General features: G+C 39.5%; 1 protein-coding gene across 3 annotated transcripts in view; it reads right to left on the reverse strand.

Moving 5' to 3' along the window:
* Window positions 1-2,945: 2,945 nt before the first annotated feature.
* The window catches only part of RAB27B (RAB27B, member RAS oncogene family), a 141,230-nt gene continuing 126,245 nt past the window's right edge, over window positions 2,946-17,930 (reverse strand). For all 3 annotated transcript variants that reach the window (XM_042454720.1, XM_042454721.1, XM_042454719.1), the window contains 4 exons: window positions 13,279-13,364; window positions 10,240-10,343; window positions 9,119-9,242; window positions 2,946-7,569 (listed from right to left, as the gene is read on the reverse strand). In XM_042454720.1, coding sequence (XP_042310654.1) covers window positions 7,380-7,569; window positions 9,119-9,242; window positions 10,240-10,343; window positions 13,279-13,364 — 504 coding nt within the window. In that variant the 3' untranslated portion in view covers window positions 2,946-7,379. The remainder of the gene's footprint in view (window positions 7,570-9,118; window positions 9,243-10,239; window positions 10,344-13,278; window positions 13,365-17,930) is intronic.

The following is a 17,930-nucleotide window of genomic DNA, read 5'->3' on the forward strand; positions in this document are numbered from 1 at the left end:
TACCTTGTTTGCCTCTTACATTTATGGCTGGTGTCCTTTTGGGAACTTTAGCGTATCATAAGCCATTTTACAATTGTGCAATTTAGGATTGTGGCATTATGCAATTGTTGCATTCCCAGGAGTGAAGCATTGTAGCTGTGCCACTGGGACCATTACACTAGCAGAGTGAACTGTGAGGGCAGTTGCACAATGGTCTCAACACAACAGTATGACTTTTATAGTATAGGATGCCCTTGGACAATGACAGTGCATGGGGGGGAGGGGGTGCGCAACAATCCCCAGCAAAGCCACAGATAATCCACAATGGAGCCCAGTGAAAATTTATGGGTGCCCTGTGCCTGGCCAGGGAAACCATCCCCATCTTTCATGGTACCGAACTGTACAGTGCGAACCTCCACTGTACAGTGGGACATCTTGTGCAGTGCCCTGTTATGCAATGCGAACTCCATAACTGGAGATCTTAAACAGAGCTTTGTACATCATCACAATTCTCTATCAAGCTTGCATATTGCATCAGTTCCACCTTTAAAAAGTTACACATTGCAGCCTGTGGCCTGTATTTCACTTTTCTTCATTAAACTCAAGGCGGCACACCCCCCTTGGCCCTCACATAAACCTTGTGAGATAGGTCAGCAGTGAGAAAGTAAATAGCCTAAGGTCACCCAGAGAGTGTAATGTCTCAGTAGGGACTTGAAGCTGGATCTTCCAATTCCCAGTGAGCTCACTTGAGGTCCTTCCATTTTATTTTCTTCCAGGCAACTTCAGTTTTGATTGGATCTCAAGAAGGGGATGCTTAATTCTTTCAGTGTTCTCAGTTGATCTCTTAAGTTTACTATTGGCTGACAGTTTCAAAAATGTTCATATGCCTTTAAAAATTAGATAAATATGATACTACAAATTTTAAACCTATTCATATGAAGCTTTAGAATCATTGCCATTATTAAAGATTTACAAGGAACTCTTCTACACAGTTGCACATGACTTATTTAGTAGACCCAGCATGATACTTGCTGAGCTGCCCCCAGGAATTAGGAATGCAGCAAATTATAACATCAAATAGTACTGGGAGCCTGCCATTCAACACAGTTGAGTTTGGAAAACATATGGAAGCCAAAAATCCAAGTATTTCAATAAAATCAAAAAAGTAGAGTCAAGTGTAAGGGGGAAAAAGTTTCAAAGGCACATTATAAATTCAAAGCCCAAGCTTCATTGAAACAATTGTTATGGATCATGATCTCATGTAACAATAAAAAGATATAAAGGAATTCTGTTAGCACCTAAGAGACTGAAAAACAATAGTTATAACAAGACAAATTTCATCTTTCTCCATGAATGCCCATCTGACAAGCCAACATAGTTTTTTGCTGCAATGCGGCCAATTTAAAGTATTAAATTTTCAGGTGAATGTTATATTTAAAAAAAAATAATTCAAAAGCTAATTAAATTAATGTGCTGTCAACATCTTTGCAAGAAGGGCAAATGTGGGTGCGCTGTCAACATCTTTGCAACAAGGGCACCAAAATGGGTAATTTGTCCCTAAAATTGTTGCCATGTTTCAACTTGTAAATACTGTGAATGTCAATAGTGCATGGTGACTACACACACTCTCACGTATAGTGATTTTACTCTCCAGAACAACAGTCCACTACTGATTAAAAATGTATTCTTTTTAATTTTTAAAAGAACTGTGCAGAAATGAAATCACAGGATTACATTCCTTGACCATATTATACAAACCCAGACACCAGTGAAGAAAATTTGACAGTGTGCATGTGTATATAGATACAATTTTAAAGCCACAGGTACTTTGGTACAACAAAGTAATGACTGACATTGTTATGCTGGTATCACAGTCTATCAAGAGACGTATAATAAAAACCTCCACATTCAAGAATGTATTATCTTTTTTAACATTCAAAGACCTGCCGCATAGACCAACATAAAACATGCTTGGAATAATCTAACAAGAATGGGGAAATTCACAAAAAGCAAAGAATACAACAAAAAAAAGAAGCAACTGATTGACTAGAAGTTTGTTACTGTTAAATCAGAAAGACAAAGAATACAAAACTTGAAAAGAATTATTTCAATAAATATATTCAGGCAAGATAAATGAAATACCTTTAATTATATAGTTATGTACACTGAAAGCCCTATTGTGCAGAGAGGATGTACATTTAGAGAAGATAAATATTCAACAAAGACTTTGTTTAAATGGTTGGCATGAAATTAGCTGAAGAACATAAAGGTTGCCACTTACTCTTCTCTGGACAGGAAGAAGAACATTGTTTTCAAAGTGCACAAACGTCATGTACTGCTTAGCATTACTTAATCCCCACATATAAGCCTTGTCCTATGTAGATGGTCTGAGGCCAGGAAGGCAGGTCCCAGGTACAGCAGTCAAAATGAAAGTGTGCTACTTGCAGAAAGTGTGCCATACACATCCTCTTACTTGGACAAACATTTCTTGGTACAATGTTAACCACACTAACATAGTAGGGCTCCAACCACCTCTCTTGGTTACGATTCTGCTTCTTCTCACTGTGTTAACTTGTCTTCTTAATTCACTTCTGTAATTACTATACACACACAATATGATATTGGTTTGGCCTTCATTAGAGGGTAGAAATTCCCCATCCTAGGTGCTGATCTTTGAGATGAGACCAAGAGTACTATGTAAGTGGTGCGCTCCTGGGAGTAGCCACAGAATATGCCAAATTCTCCAATTGCAGCTGCTTAGAAATCACAAACAACAAATACCTATAGGCTCTTTTAGATTTACTCTTTGTAATGCCAGGCCATTACTGACTTAGGGCCTGAACAGGCAAACCAAAATAAAGCTGCTTCAGGCCACTTTGGAAGTGTGCTGTTTAAATGACACATGCATCCTATGAGGCCGGATGCTGTGCCAAAGCTATGCTCCAATCCTAAGGACTGGAGCGCAGCTTTGTCATAGCTTCTGGCCTTTTAAGATGTGTCATTTAAATACCATTCCTCCAAAGTGTCCCAAAGCAGATTTATTTTGGCCTGTCTGTTCGGGCCCTTAGAGAAGGTGACACTGTGATAAACCTTAAGAATAACAATGATACAAGCATATGATGAACACTCTTGCAGATCTGAGATGGACTAGTATACAAGCAAATTCTAAATGAGGTAATGATTTTTTTCTTGAGATCCAACTGATATTAATACAATTTTCTGTTTAAGTGGACAAAATATCTTTCAGCACTCAATAATAATATGCAGTCTCTTTATTTTTTCTGAAGAATACAGTTAGGCACATTTTTTTTTTATTTCTCAATAGGCTTATCCAAATATAACTGTACTTCACATAGGGCCCGAACAGACAGGCCAAAATAAAGCTGCTTCGGGTCACTTTGGGGGCATGCTGTTTAAATGACACACACATTATAAGAGGCCAGAATCTGCACTAAAGCAGTGCTGTAGTCCTTAGGACTAGAGCATGGCTTTGGCATGGCTTCCAGCCTCTTAGGATGCATGCATCATTTAAACAGCATACCTCCCAAGTGACCCGAAGCAGCTTTATTTTTCCCTGTTTGTTCAGGCCCATACTGTCAGTCATATGTTCTCTCCATTTTTCTTGCACAGAGCTAGGTTTTGCTGCAAATAATCTCCACGCATATCAAGGCCAACTGCTGTAGCAGAACAAACAGAAGCCTGCAGTTACAATATCACCTTTCCTTTTCATAAAAGCTTTCCTACTGCCTTGACAATTGTGGATCCATGAACGGCAGATGAAATCTGTTCAAGTATTCCAATGTATGTAAGCATGTTTTGTTAAGCCTCCAGTGTTGAACTGTGAGAGCAAAATGTTACCTGATGTATGCTTACCCAGCCTGTGCCTTCCTCCTTCATTTCCAGCTCTGATAAGGCAGGGATGAGGTACTGAGATCACAGGGTGCCACAGATGATTAATTATGTACCATAGAATGAATCAGAACATACATAATTGAAACAATTAAATGAATTTGAATGTGAGTCAGTGAACCAGCCTTCTAGTTCAATCCAGTAGTGGTAGTTAGTGCAAATGTGGGATTCCACATCTCAGTGGTCAGTAGCTACAAATTGTCATTGTGCTTTTTTGCACTGGTTAAAAAAACATGCACCATATTGGGGGGAAATACTGTTCTCAAACTTCTCAGTCCTTTGCATGCAGAGGCTCAAGAGTTCACAACAGAAATACTTCATATGATCAAATGAGCATGCATGGCTAGAATAGTCACCCACACCGATGTTATGCTGGACTAGGATCAGGGAACTAAAACAGAATGGGCCTCTGGAGAGTTGTTTCTTAGGGCCATTCAGGAGTGCTACCAGCCCAATTTCTGCTGTCAAGCTGTTAGTACTGAAAAGCCATGGGTTACTGCTGTTCTAGAGAGCAGCCTGGCATGAAGTAGACAAGACAGCAATGTCAGACTGCAGTCAGATATGCATGCCAGAGCAACACACATGCAAACCACTGCAATATCTGTGCACCTGTCCTTGCAGTATTAAACATATGGTGCCAGAATCACCACACATTCAAGCTAGAAGATGTAAAACCATCTGTCAAGTGTAACCCTGTTAAAATAACCTGGGATCCCTCAGTTAAAGTCAGCCATGTGTCCCAATTCTGCAGTGATGATCTTTTAGCAACAGACAGCAAGGTTAGGTTAAGAAAAGGTATCCAGAACTCGAGAATACTGAAAGTGCACATTAAGATCAAAGAGACACTGTGGAAATTTTTGTGTCTCCAGTAGGAAAGCCAGTATGAAATCATGACAGGATGGCAGAAAAGAAATAAAATGCTCCTGTTATAAATTTTTATAACACATGAGAAAAGATTACCTCCCTTTAATGAAGCCAGGATCTGTTATTCTTTCCTAGTCAGTTACAACCACTCATGCCATCAATCTTAAGCAGGATACTCTGGCTCCAAGTGAGTAGTTTCCTCCTCCTTTCCTGGTGTAAAAAAGGTTGTTTTTTTCTACAACATGAACTCTTTTGGCGCTGTTGAAGAAGGCAACACTAGCTTTGCAGGCAGGAGTTCATAATGGATTATTATCAAGACCTAGAATAAATCATAAACATTTTGGCTGGCATCCTGTGTATGAATTGCAATGGCATAAGTCTGTCTCACACCATTGCAACTCAGTTTTTACAGTCACTGTGCAGGTCAGGGGGTCTCTTCAATCCACACAACACTCCAGCTTTTTAGCACTGCCCCCATAATATGGCAATTTCCATGTGGCCAAAGATCAAGGGAGATGAATGAGTGGAGATGTGTCCAGCTCTTTTCCTGTATCTGGACATACTTGAACAGGCTTCTGTATGGGATGCCCTATAGCAGTGGTCCCCAAACTGTGCCCTTTAAGAGATTTTGGACTTCAGCTCCCAGAAGCCTCAGCCACATTGGCCAATAGTCTGGGATTCTGGGAGCTGAAGCCCAAAATCCCTTAAAGAGCACATCTGGTAAATGCTGGATGTGTCCCTGCTTATCCTTTTACTTTCTTCAAATAAATAAATGACTGGCAGTAGAGAGGCCCTCCACTGATGAAAGGGTAGGTTAGCAGGATAACATTGGGACATATAGGTACAAAGACATAGCTACATCTCCCAATGCAGGATTATGACCTTTATTTTAAACTATGCTAAGCATGGCAAAGAAACTGAATGAAAATGAAGAAAAAACTTAATGGAGTACATTAGCCCTAAAAAAATTATCATTTCTCTACCTTCCATTAAATTGTTGCATATATCAACTTCAAAGACTGGAGATATTAGTGGTTAACCAGTAAGAAGTTTTTTGCACTGGACTAGTACAAGAAGGCAATTTCTTCCTAGTAAGATGAGCTTTCCAAAATTAAATAATAGTGACAGTCTATGTCAGCCTATTTTGGAATGGCTATATTTCAGAAGGGAAAAGGTTAGTCAGGAGGATGAAGAAAAAACAAAGACCAATAGGCTAAATTCTGAAATCCAGTTGTTAATCTCAACTAAAATAGACCCACTGAATCAACTGCTGAACAGTAAGTCAACACTTCCACAATTCCCACTGACCCAAAGAGTTATGGTAGTTAGGACTAGAAATTGGATTTAGACACAGTGCTTAAGTGTTTTATTTGTATCCAGCCTCCTCCAAAATCCCCAATGAGCTGCTACTGATCTCAGGGCCTTGTCTTGTTTCTGCTACAGAGCCAGCCATGTTGTTCTGTGATATCCCTAACTGGCTCCTTACTATCATATAGGAATGGAACATAATAGAAGGAAAGTCACCGGATTTTTATTTGAGAAGACACATTTTAGTACATCACTGTCCTATCACATGTGGCTTTAGGTTACACATTTTCCTTAACAGACTGCCTATCTACACTTATAATCCACCGCTTTGTTACTTAGCAACTCCAAGTTCAAATGTTTCAAATTATGAAGTACCCACCTGTAAAATAAACATAAAATCACAAATATGAAGGAAAAGCATTACTTAGAAAATCTAACTGGATTTATATGGACCCTAACAGATATCCCCAACCTGTCTCTTTTTTCCTGTACAGGGAAAAACCTCCAATAAAGGATCACAATTTTAGAGTAATCAGGGAAAGCGTTCAACATTCCTGTGTACATATTATTGGGACACAAATCTTATATGCTTGGCCTGAGTATTTCAGTTTGTGGAAACTTTCCAAAACTTTAAGCTACCACTATGTATCTGCTCTTTCTCAACACTTCCTTTTCAACACTTGAAGTGTAACAGAATTTTGGGGCATCTCCTTTCTCCTCTAGCCCACCTCTCACTAGTTCTACTTGAGGACTGAACCATAATATTCCTTAGTCCCCAACTTCGCTCTGGAAGAGGATTCCACATTCTGAATTCAATAAGAGCTTAGGCAGCTGAATGTAACTGCAATAGATGCTTGGTATTTTTGTTTAAAAGTCATATATAGTAAGCCACATTAAACACACTCTCTAAAGACAACCTATCTTTAGCAAGTGCATAATGCTCACTGTAACAGAAGGCATTGTGATTAGAAATGATGATACAGGCCTCCAGGCTGACCTCTTATCTGATCATGAAACTGTCTTCTAACATTTCAACAATGCTCTCTCCCAAAGAGGAAAGTATTTCCTCTATTTACTAAACTAATGGTACTGAGAAGATGAGGGCCTTTGGGTTTTTATTCATGAACATGACACTATAAAGGGAGCATCTGTTCAAATATGACTTTCTCAGCATCAAAACACATCAGGCTTGCTTAAGACAATAACAGCTGTCCCATGTGGTCCACAAGAGCTTTCAGGGTTGGATTTAGTGGTTGGTCAGTCTGTCTTTTTCTGATTTGACAATTTCTCATTCTTTCTCCTCTGCTCAGGCAATGAAGTCAACAAGCACATTTCTTCTCTTCTGATTTTCCTGAAGCCAGCTTCCCTGAACTTCCTCCATTGGCCGTGTCAGAGACTTGAGTCTTGTCAACACACTGTTCCATACGTTTCATTATCAAGTCCAAGAGTGTTTCCACTGCCTGGTCCACATTTTGGCCCGTAGCTGCACTTGTTTCAAAGTATGGGATGCTAACAAAGGGAGATATTTAAATGAATAAAAAACTGTGTCACATTGTAAAGGGTGAGCATTTCTTACACTTATATTTTTTATACATTACACATGATTTCTGAATGGTCTTCCTCAACACAGAATTGCTTGGCTTCAACATCAATAGAACTACATCATGGCCTTCAGCTCTTTCTCTGGGCCTGCCTATACAAATTTGACTCCCCACCACCAGCAGCTTCTTCCTTCTAATACATCAAGGGCAGTACCTGAAACTTTTCATTTTTGCAGTCCCTTGTTCTAGGAGCAACAGGTAAACAAATGTATATATTGTACAGAAAAGCAAGGACTAGAAAGAGAAAATGGTATGCATCTTCATCAAAATCCCAATTTCAAGCAATTTAGCATTCCAGATTTTAGACAAAAGTGTCATGCCACAAAAGATAAATATTTAGGTGAAGAGTTAAGTGCTGACTTTTATGAACCCTTGGTGACAATGCAAAAATTAACCTTGGCCTAAAACGTATGTAAAAGTGGTGAAGCAGAAAGGTCCTCTAGTATCTTATGCAGGATTGCGGCCCATCAGAAGGGCAGGGTGGAGATGGTCAGCCGGGCAGCAGTGCTTGCAATTCCGGCATTTAGCTGGGAACTTTCTGGTGTACCCTGTGAGCCAATTGGGGCACATCTGGAAATAACATAGTTTTACACCACTTTTAATGCTGTAGCTTCCTCTTGAGGAATCCTCGGATTTGTAATTTTACCTTAGCCTTCTTTGCCAAAGAATGTGGATGCTTCTGCAAACAACAAATCCCAGTATTCTGTAGCATGGCACTGTGGCAGTTATAACTGCATCATACAGTGTAGATGCACCCTTGCTTGTGTGCAGGGAGTAGTGTGGGAAGAGTAAAGCTATGGCTGAACTCCTGATCAGCATGTAAGTCAGGTTACTGAGCTGCTTTATACAGTTAGAGGAACAACTTGCATCAGAAGGTACACAATATTTCCTTATGCAATGCCTGGAAAAAGTTCATCAGCTATTGCAACTCCCATTTGCACTAATATAGGGCCAGTACAGATCTGCACAATATGCCAGCTTCCTGGCACTGTGGGGATGTGTCCTATGGATGAAGCACACACCGATGCCGCCCCAAAGCTGGTGTCATGCTGCCCAGATGGCAGGCAGTGTTGTAGCGCTCCAGAGGTGCAGCATTCATATGCCACATGCCGCAGGAACACCAAAAAGGTGTCATCATGGTGGAAAAGCCACCCTTTTTCCAGCGCAAAAAGGAGCAGCACTTTGCCACCACTTTTTGCACCAGAAAAAAGCTGGAGTGGGGCAATAGTGTGTGATTGCCACAGCACCCACCTGGCTCTTTTAGGGGCGGTGTCATGCTGCTTTTTGAGCTGGCATGTTTCTACCCATAGTGACACCATACTGAATTGTCTTCCACTGAATAAAAAGGTCTTTAAAAGGGACTTGAATTTGTATACCATCACACCCTACATCTACCAATGGAATAGATCAATAAGCTCAATTACATGAGGATGTTAACAAAGAGAACACTGGCTTACCCATATTTGTCTGCAAGATCTTTTGCTTGTCTTTCATTGACTTCTCTCTGATCTGACAGGTCAGCTTTATTTCCAATTAATACTATGTCTGGGTTCTCACAATAAGCATTTGCCTGTAGTTGACCTAATGGGAAAAAATTAAAATATTATTTTTAAAAAAGTGATTTGCAAACCTAACAGTAGAAACCATTGTTCTTTCAGTGCAGAGAAATTCATAATTTATTTTTAGCTCAGAATGTTATATGTAACAGAAATCAAACCTTCCAATTAACAGACAAAACAAAGAATGAAACAGGAGAGATATCAATTAAAAAATGTTGCCTAGATAGCTCATGGAACATGAAATGTCTTCTCTATGTCAGGAGATAATAAATATGTGTACAAATGTATAATATGTATGCAGTACATTTTATGTGTTCAAAACCCTTCGTATGTATTATCTCAGTAATCCTTACAATAATGTTGTAAGGTAACCAATATGTTCCACATTTTGTGAATACAGGCATATTAATAACTATGGCTTATGACAAGAGAGATCACAGGAACAGTTTGTTGGATCAGACATATGTCTATTAGATTAGCCTTCTGTTTCTCATAATGCCTAACCAGATATTAATGGGAAGCCTACAACTAGAACACAGAACACACCTTTTGAGAGACTTATTGCACAAGAAAACAAAGCAGAAATGGAGACAGAGAGTAATGGCTTTCTCTGTCCCTTACTGTGTGACACTGTAGTGTTTCTGTTCTCTTCCAATAGGAAATCATCATAAAAACACAGATTTTTCTGGCTGGAAAAATCTGTTCAACTAAAGACACACTTTTACAACCATCTCCCATGAAGTGCTACAACTTCATGCAGTAAGGCACAGAGAAATCCACTACTTTCTGGTTTTGTTTCCACTTTGATAAGGCTCTATGTTTGTGGTAAAGACACAGAAGGAGATAGGTAAACTTCATGTTTTACCTGGGGTGATGTAAAAGTTTTTTTTTAAAATGTTATCCTAGGCAAGAGAGTCTATCTTAAACAGGGAGTACCACTGTATGAAGGATGACAGATGCAATACAGTCTAATCTAAAAGCATTCAAAGCCAAGAGAGGTAGCTTCTCCCTTCACTTACTCATCCAGTTTCTGACATTTAAGAAGCTCTGTTGACTGGTGAGATCAAACATTAACAAGAAGCCCATGGCATCTCTGAAAAATGCTGTTGTGAGACTTCTGAATCTGCCAAGAGAAAGAAAGTGAGGGGATCAACATATAGAGTTAGCTTGAACATTCAGTAGGTAAATGTTTCTCTGCTGCATTGCTTCCTGGCACTGAAATAAAAAAGATAAATGACAAAGGAAAGCTTTAATATTCTCTTGTTTTGTAAGCACAAGCTTTATATACCCAGATTCACTATTATTAAAATATTCCTGCAAATATAATGCTGCACTACGCTAACAAAAAATGGTGTAGGCAGTACTACAGGAGAAATAAAGTCTGCAGCTGCAGATTGAAACAAATAAGGTACAAGCAAGTCACAATTTGCATTGATTCAGTTAATTTATAATGTTTCTCCAGAAATAAAGAAATAAATGAAAGTCTCACCCACAATGTAGAGCTCTCCCAGCGCACTTGTGCAGATGAGTGAGGTAGGAGAGCAAGAAAACAGATGTGAAAGAACAAAGGGGTTGAGACGAGATAACAAGACTATTTGGAAATTTTGGGATGAAGTTTTCAGTAGCAAGAAAAAGTGACTGCAGTTTCATTTACTTGCCCAGGTAGGAGTGGTGGATCAAGGAACGCAGCAACTGCATTGCTAGCACTGTTAGAAGGAAGGGATCTCCCTTGCCAGCTTAGAAGAGGGAGCGTGAGAGGGATGAAAAATCTCAAATATTGCCATTATTTGGAGGGAAGGGGTTTCCTTTGCCTGCTTAGAAGGCATGAGAGGGAGAAAGAAACTGGAATCTTGGAGTTTTGGTGTGCTCAAATGCTTAGGTGGAGTTTAGCAACAGAAGTCTGCTTTCTTTATGTGACAAGGCTCCTGAAAAGGGCACTACAGACAATGAGCTGCTTCTCCTGTTGTGCCCTCTGCACTTGCTGCAGAACATATAGAAGAAGATGTGCTGCACCTTCCTATTTTTCTTGTTGTGCTTTCTCCACCTGGAAAGCTGTTGTTGTTGTTCTCTGTTCTGCCCTCCTCTGAAGAGGAACTATTGTCTAATGGCAAACCATCTCACTCCAGCCAAACCCCCTTGGGATTAGCAGTTGCAGCATCTCTACATTTTTATAGCTTGGAGAAAATAAAGTCTGATGTTTTATAGGGTTTTTTTTGTGTGTGTGTTTTTCCCAGGCTATGTGGCCATGTTCTAGAAGAGTTTGTTCCTGACATTTCACCAGCATCTGTGGCTGGCATCTCCAGAAAAGATGCCAGCCACAGATGCCGGAGAAACATCAGGAATAAACTTTTCCAGAAAAAATGCCAACTTTGTGACTGCCTCAGTTCCATTGAAACATACGGAATTGGCTTCCTCTGTTTACCACATTCTTATTTTACACTATGAGTACAGGAATGCAATACCATGTAAATTGAAACCTGCCTGTACTGGAGGAAAACTGCCCAAAGACTGCAAATTTTGTCTGCTTTTCTTCACTGCCACTGTATGTCACTAGAGGAAAGAGTGCAGCTGTTCACATACAGCACTAATAGAATTCCAACAAGACCGCCGGGTGGCCTACAATACACCCCTAGTGCATTTGTTCATCTATTCAGTCTTGTTCACACACCTTCAAGCACAATCCTAGCTAAAACAACATAACAATTCCCTGTGTATCTTCATCATTACTAGAGCTGTCACCTAATTAAACAAATCTTTAGTAAATTAATTGATTAGTGTTCTGATAGATTATACACAGGTGGCCCCATATAGTTAAAAATTGGAAATCAAAATTTTACCAGCCCTTGTGACTGGCAAAATATTATCTCCCAATGTATTTCATAAGTGACTAGCTACACTTTTGCACAGAGGATATCTCAAGTTCTGAAAACACTGATAAAACAGCCCTTGCTTTGACAATGGTAAATACAGTCAGGCACTTTAGATGTGCACTATGAAGCCTAACTTTTAAACAGTTGCATCCTACACTTACCTGATCACTGTTCTATGCTGGAAAGACAAAGCAAACACTGCAACTATTGTTGTAGCGAAATAGTTGCTGAATTCATATGTACCTGCAACCTCCTGCACAACTCAGATTGAAATCAATGACATAACATACCCAATGGCATGTAAAAGAAAAGCCATGGCCACTTTAAAAAGAAATGTCTTGGAAACAAAAGCCCATCATGGCATGAGAATTTTTACTAGAACAGCTAAATATCAGGCTCCCTTGTTTGTTACACAACTTCATTGTTGTTAACTGCCTTCAAGTCAACCCCTGACTCATGGTGACCCTGTGGATGAGACATCTACAAGACTTTCTGTCCTCTACTGCTCTGCTTAGGTTCTGCACACTCAAACACATGACTTCCCTGAATAAGTCTAGCAATTCAGTGTGGGGTCTTCCTCTCTTTCTACTGCCTGCTACCTTTCCTAACATTATTGTATTTTCTAATCAGTCATGCTTTCTCATGATGTTGCCAGAGTATGACAGCCTCAATTTCATCATCTTGGCTTCCAGGGTGAGTTCAGGCTTGATCTGTTATAGGGCTCATTTGTTTGTCTTTTTGGTTGTCCAGCACCACATCTCATTTGAGTTGATTTTCTTCCTACTGTCCAGCACTCACATCCATACATGGTGATGGGGAATACAATGGCTTAGACAATTTTAACCTTAGTGTTCAGTTGTATACCTTTACTCTTTAGGATCTTGTCTAGTTCTTTCATCACTGCCTTTCCTCTGAACAAATCTTGCCAAGAAAACCTGATGATAAGTTTCCCTTAGGGTCACCATATGTCAGAATTAACTTAAAGGCACATAACAACAGCAACAACAACAACAACAACAACAACATTAAGAATGTTTTTTCTCCCAGATAATTCAATTATTCAATAAAAAGAAATATAATAAAAAAATTTAAAAATCACTAATTTGATTAACTTGAATCAAATCTTCTATATCTATGAAGATGCATTTGTTCTGATTATATCTACATCACAGAGCTCATAGGCCTTACCTTTCTTGCCCAGCTGTGTCCCAGAGCTGCAAATGAACCTTAAAGGCTTTCCCAGGAGATCCATTTGACCCCCGACTGTTGTATACCTGAAATACAACAAAGGCAGCACAGCTGTTTATTTAGATAGTGTGGGGCATTTGCTCATTGATGTGATGCAACCTCATTAAGTGACCATAGAATAAATGGCAAATAAAAAGAGAATAAAAAAAACTGACCATCCATCAGGGTAGATTTCAGCAGATGAAGAAGCAATCATGTGGTTATTTCATGCCCCAAAACATTACAAGTGCTAGCCAACAGATACCTTAACAATCACATTTACATTTCTTGTGACTGTGCTATTGGGAGACAGCTAAAGGGGTATATGTATTGGAGACAGCATTAGACAGGATTGGAGACATCTAGATTTGAAATGTGTTTAAGCTCCCTACATATAAATTTAATTGTGAAGCTTCCTGAATACCCTTGGACCAGTCACTCTCTTTGGGCTGTTGTGATTACAACATGAGAAAATTCCCATGCATCTTAGATGACGACTTGAACATGATTGATAGATTGATAACATACTACGATCACATCCTAAAATGAGAGAGCAAAGCGGGAGGGAAAACATGACAATATGAACCTGCAAATTATGTTAGGAACAGTTCTAATAAGACTGCCTCAATATTAAAAAAAAATATCATTGATAGCTGATATACAGATAGTTCAAGATATACATATAGAGAGGGGGGGCATCTCCTACCACTTTAAAGGAGGCTGTACATCCTTTCCTGAAAAGGACCTCCCTTGACCCAGAGGTATATGAGAATTACCACCTTGTTGCAAATAACCCATTTGGGGTGAGGTGCTGGGTCACCTCAGGGGTTCTTGGAGAACTCAAATTATCTGGACCTATTTCTGTCCAGTTTCAGGTCAGGGTGTGGCACTGGAATGGCCTTAGTTTCTCCGTCTGATGACTTTCTCTGGGGGAAAGGAAGGGAGAATGCAACCCTGATGATCTTCTTGGATCCCACAGTGGCATTTGATACCAATGACTACAGCACCTTACTCGACAGGCTCTGCAGAATAGGATGCACTGTTCTACAGTGATTCTACATCTATCAAAAGGGCTGACTCCAGACAGTAGCTTTGGATTCCTGTTCAGCCTCATGACTATTAAGCTATGGTGTGCCACAGGGTTCCATTTTATCCAATGCTTTTCAATATCTATATATCAATCTATATCTGGGTGAAATCCATAAGAGTTTTAGCACTGGATGACATCAGTGTATTGATAACACTCAGTTATATTTCTCCTTGTGATTAGAGTTAGCTGGGGTTGCCATCCGAGTCAGCTGGACCACTGCCTGGGTGCTGTAATGGGTTAGATACAGCCCAATAAACTAAAGATGAATCCCAATAAGATGGGGATTCTGTGGATTGGTCGTTCTCGGGTCCAGGAAATGGGTAAACAACCTGCGCTCGATGGAGTTGCATTCCCCCTGAAGGAGCAGGTATGCAGACTGGGAGCACTCCTAGATCCATCCCAGTCACCGGAGTCCCAAGTGAACTCTGTGGCTTGGAGTGTTTAGTGCACAGCTATGGCCTTTCCTGGACAGAGATAACCTAGCCCCAATAGTTTATATACTAGTACCCTCCCAGTTAGACTACTGTATTGAACTCTATGAGGGGCTTCCTCTGAAGAGGATTTAGAAACTGTAGCTACTGAAAAACTCAGGAGCTCAACTGATGACAAGAGTACCATAGAGAAAGCATATAATATCAGCCTTAAAAGAATTGCACTGGCTACCAATACATTTTTGGTTTGAATTCCCACCGGACTGTGATCATGATTGATTTTATTGACTATTTTCTTGGGAGCATTTTATTGGGAATTGTTGTTTTAACGCTATTTTAGAGTGGGAGGGAGATAGGAAATTAGGAAATTATGTTTTTACTTGTCGCTTGTTGTATTGTATTTTCATTGGTCTTTTGTTTGTTGTTACCCGCCTTGATCCAATACAGGGAGAGGCAGGATACAAATTATTATTATTATTATTATTATTATTATTATTATTATTATTATTATTCAAGGTGCTTCTGATGACATTTAAAGAACTGGGCCCTTGAAGTCTGCTGGGGAGGGGAGGTTCCCCTCTGCGTTCCACCAGTGAGGATGACACATTGTATGGGGATGTTGGAGAGACAGAACTGTGGCACCCCAACTGGTGCATGCACTCACTTTGGAGGCCTGATTGGTGCCAACTCTGATTTCATTTAGGGGCTAAGTAAAAATGTGGCTGCCCATCAAAGCTTTTGGGTTTCACTGATTCTTCTCAAATACTAACTTATATAGTTGTAAGTTTTAATTCTGTTCTAACTTGTATATTATGTTTAATATATTTTAGCTTATTTAAATTATTGTTATTGTTTTAATCTGTTTTAAACTTTTTGTTTCATCTTACTTCATCTAAGCCACCCTGAGATAGTTTTGAAACAGGGTGGAGTAGAAATATTTTAAATAAAATAAATAAATCTTTGTCTTGTGACATTTACATTTGCTGGTTAACTGATATAACAAAAATCATACCAGTGAATCACAAGGGTTGTCTTTGTCAGCTTTAATGAATGCGTTTCTGATGATATCAGGAAGAACATATTTATTCCTTGGTCCATATCTAAAGGATTTAGCTTATCCACTCTGGAATAGATTCTGCATTGAAGAGATGGTTTGGCCCTCTTGGAGAACATTGCAAGGGACATTAGCATGTATTCAATTAAGAGAGACAAGCAACTATAGTGAACTTCAATTTTAGGGACCCTGTGTAGTCTTAGGCTGCTGCTACACTGCAGAATTAATAGTTTGACACTCCTTTAATTGTTATGGCTCAGTGCTATGGAAACTTGGGATTTGCAGTTTGTTGTGACACTAAATCTCAATGTTAGAGACAGCTAATTACCTCACAAAACTACAAATGCCAGAACTTCATAAGCACTGAGCCATGGTGGTTAGCGTGATTTCAAACTGCATTAATTCTGCAATGCAGATACAGTCTAAGACTAGGGTAAGGGATGGAAAGAAGTGTGTGCAAGGGTGGGAGTGGACACAAAGAGAGGTGCCTTGGCCATATTACTACAACTGCACCATACACCCAAAGAAAAGCTAAACTGAGAAAATAAGCACAGTTGACCCTTTGTATCCACACATTTAACTATCAACTGCCTGAAAATACCCCCCCCCCAAAAAAAAACCCCACTTTGATTTGGCCATTTCATATAAGGAACACCATTTTACTATGCCATTGTTTATAATGAGACTTGAGCATCCATAGATTTTGGTATCCGCAGGGGGTCCTGGAACTAAATCCCAGCAGATACCAAGGCCCCACTGTATAACAGTGCATATAGCATCAATTAAAAACACATTCCAAAAACATAATAATGGCTGGCATTTATTACTGCTCTTGCAGATCTGTAACCTAGTTTTGTTGTAAAACTACAAAAATGCCATGCCAACCATGTTAAGAGCCAGCAGGTGGACTGGGCAAAGGAGGTCCATTCAGATTCTTACTGGGGAGCAAGGAAGAGGAGAAGCATGCCACCTTCTCCCATGAACAATCAGAAACTGGAACACTATTGCAAGTCCTTGTTGCAACCTTGCTCACTGGGGTGAGAACGAAGCTCATGTGATAAAGCCCTTAGTTATATGGATGTATCTAAGTAGCTGACATAGAATATCAGTAACTACAGTGGGCCTTGGCATCCACTAGGGTTTGGTTCCTAGACCGCCTCCCCCACATGGATACCAAAATCCATGGGTGCTCAAGTTCCATTAAATACAATGGCATCACACACACACACACACACACACACACACACACACACACAATTTTCAAGCCATGGATGGCTGAATCCGTGGATTAAAAAATCATGGATTTTTAAATTTTTAAAAAATCACGTATATGGAGGGCTAACTGTATCTTTAGCTGGGGCAGCAATACGCATTTTCAAGCAAAACTGACACAGTTTAATGACCACAAATGCAGAGAAGCCCAGATTATTTGATATCATCTTATTACTGATTACATTCAAGGACTCAGCTTCTGCCGATAAGATGTTTAGATTTATATGGGAGCAAACTACACCGAATTCAATGAAATTTACTTCAGAACAGAAATGAAACAAATGCACCAGATTTTTGTACTGAGAAAAACTCAATGCAAATCAGTAGAAAATAAGAAGCATGGAATGTTGGAGAGCACATGAACACTTTCTGGAACAGCAATGTTTTGTGAGTGTTTTGTGTTGTTAAAGAACAAAATCCCATACAGTCACAAACAAAAATTATCATCTGAATGACACGCCATATGGCTTTAACATCAGGGTTAGATTACTAACTAAACTAATGGTGCAGAAATGAAAAGACTGCAAAAGCTAAGATGGATGCTAGAGTGTCTGAAAAACATCAGACTGACTGCCATATAGGGATGGAAAAGAAATTCATTTGGTTGACATTCCCTTGTGGAATTATCTATTTTGCATCTCCCAGGTGGAACACATTAAATCTTGGTTCAGAAATCTGGATGTTTTTGAGGCTTGTGGTGTATTTCACAGAAAAATAATGTGCACGCAATACCATGTGTACATGTGGAAAACAGGCAGAAATGTGT

This window comes from Sceloporus undulatus, chromosome 2, assembly GCF_019175285.1.
Source record: "Sceloporus undulatus isolate JIND9_A2432 ecotype Alabama chromosome 2, SceUnd_v1.1, whole genome shotgun sequence".
Classification (NCBI taxonomy): domain Eukaryota; kingdom Metazoa; phylum Chordata; class Lepidosauria; order Squamata; family Phrynosomatidae; genus Sceloporus; species Sceloporus undulatus.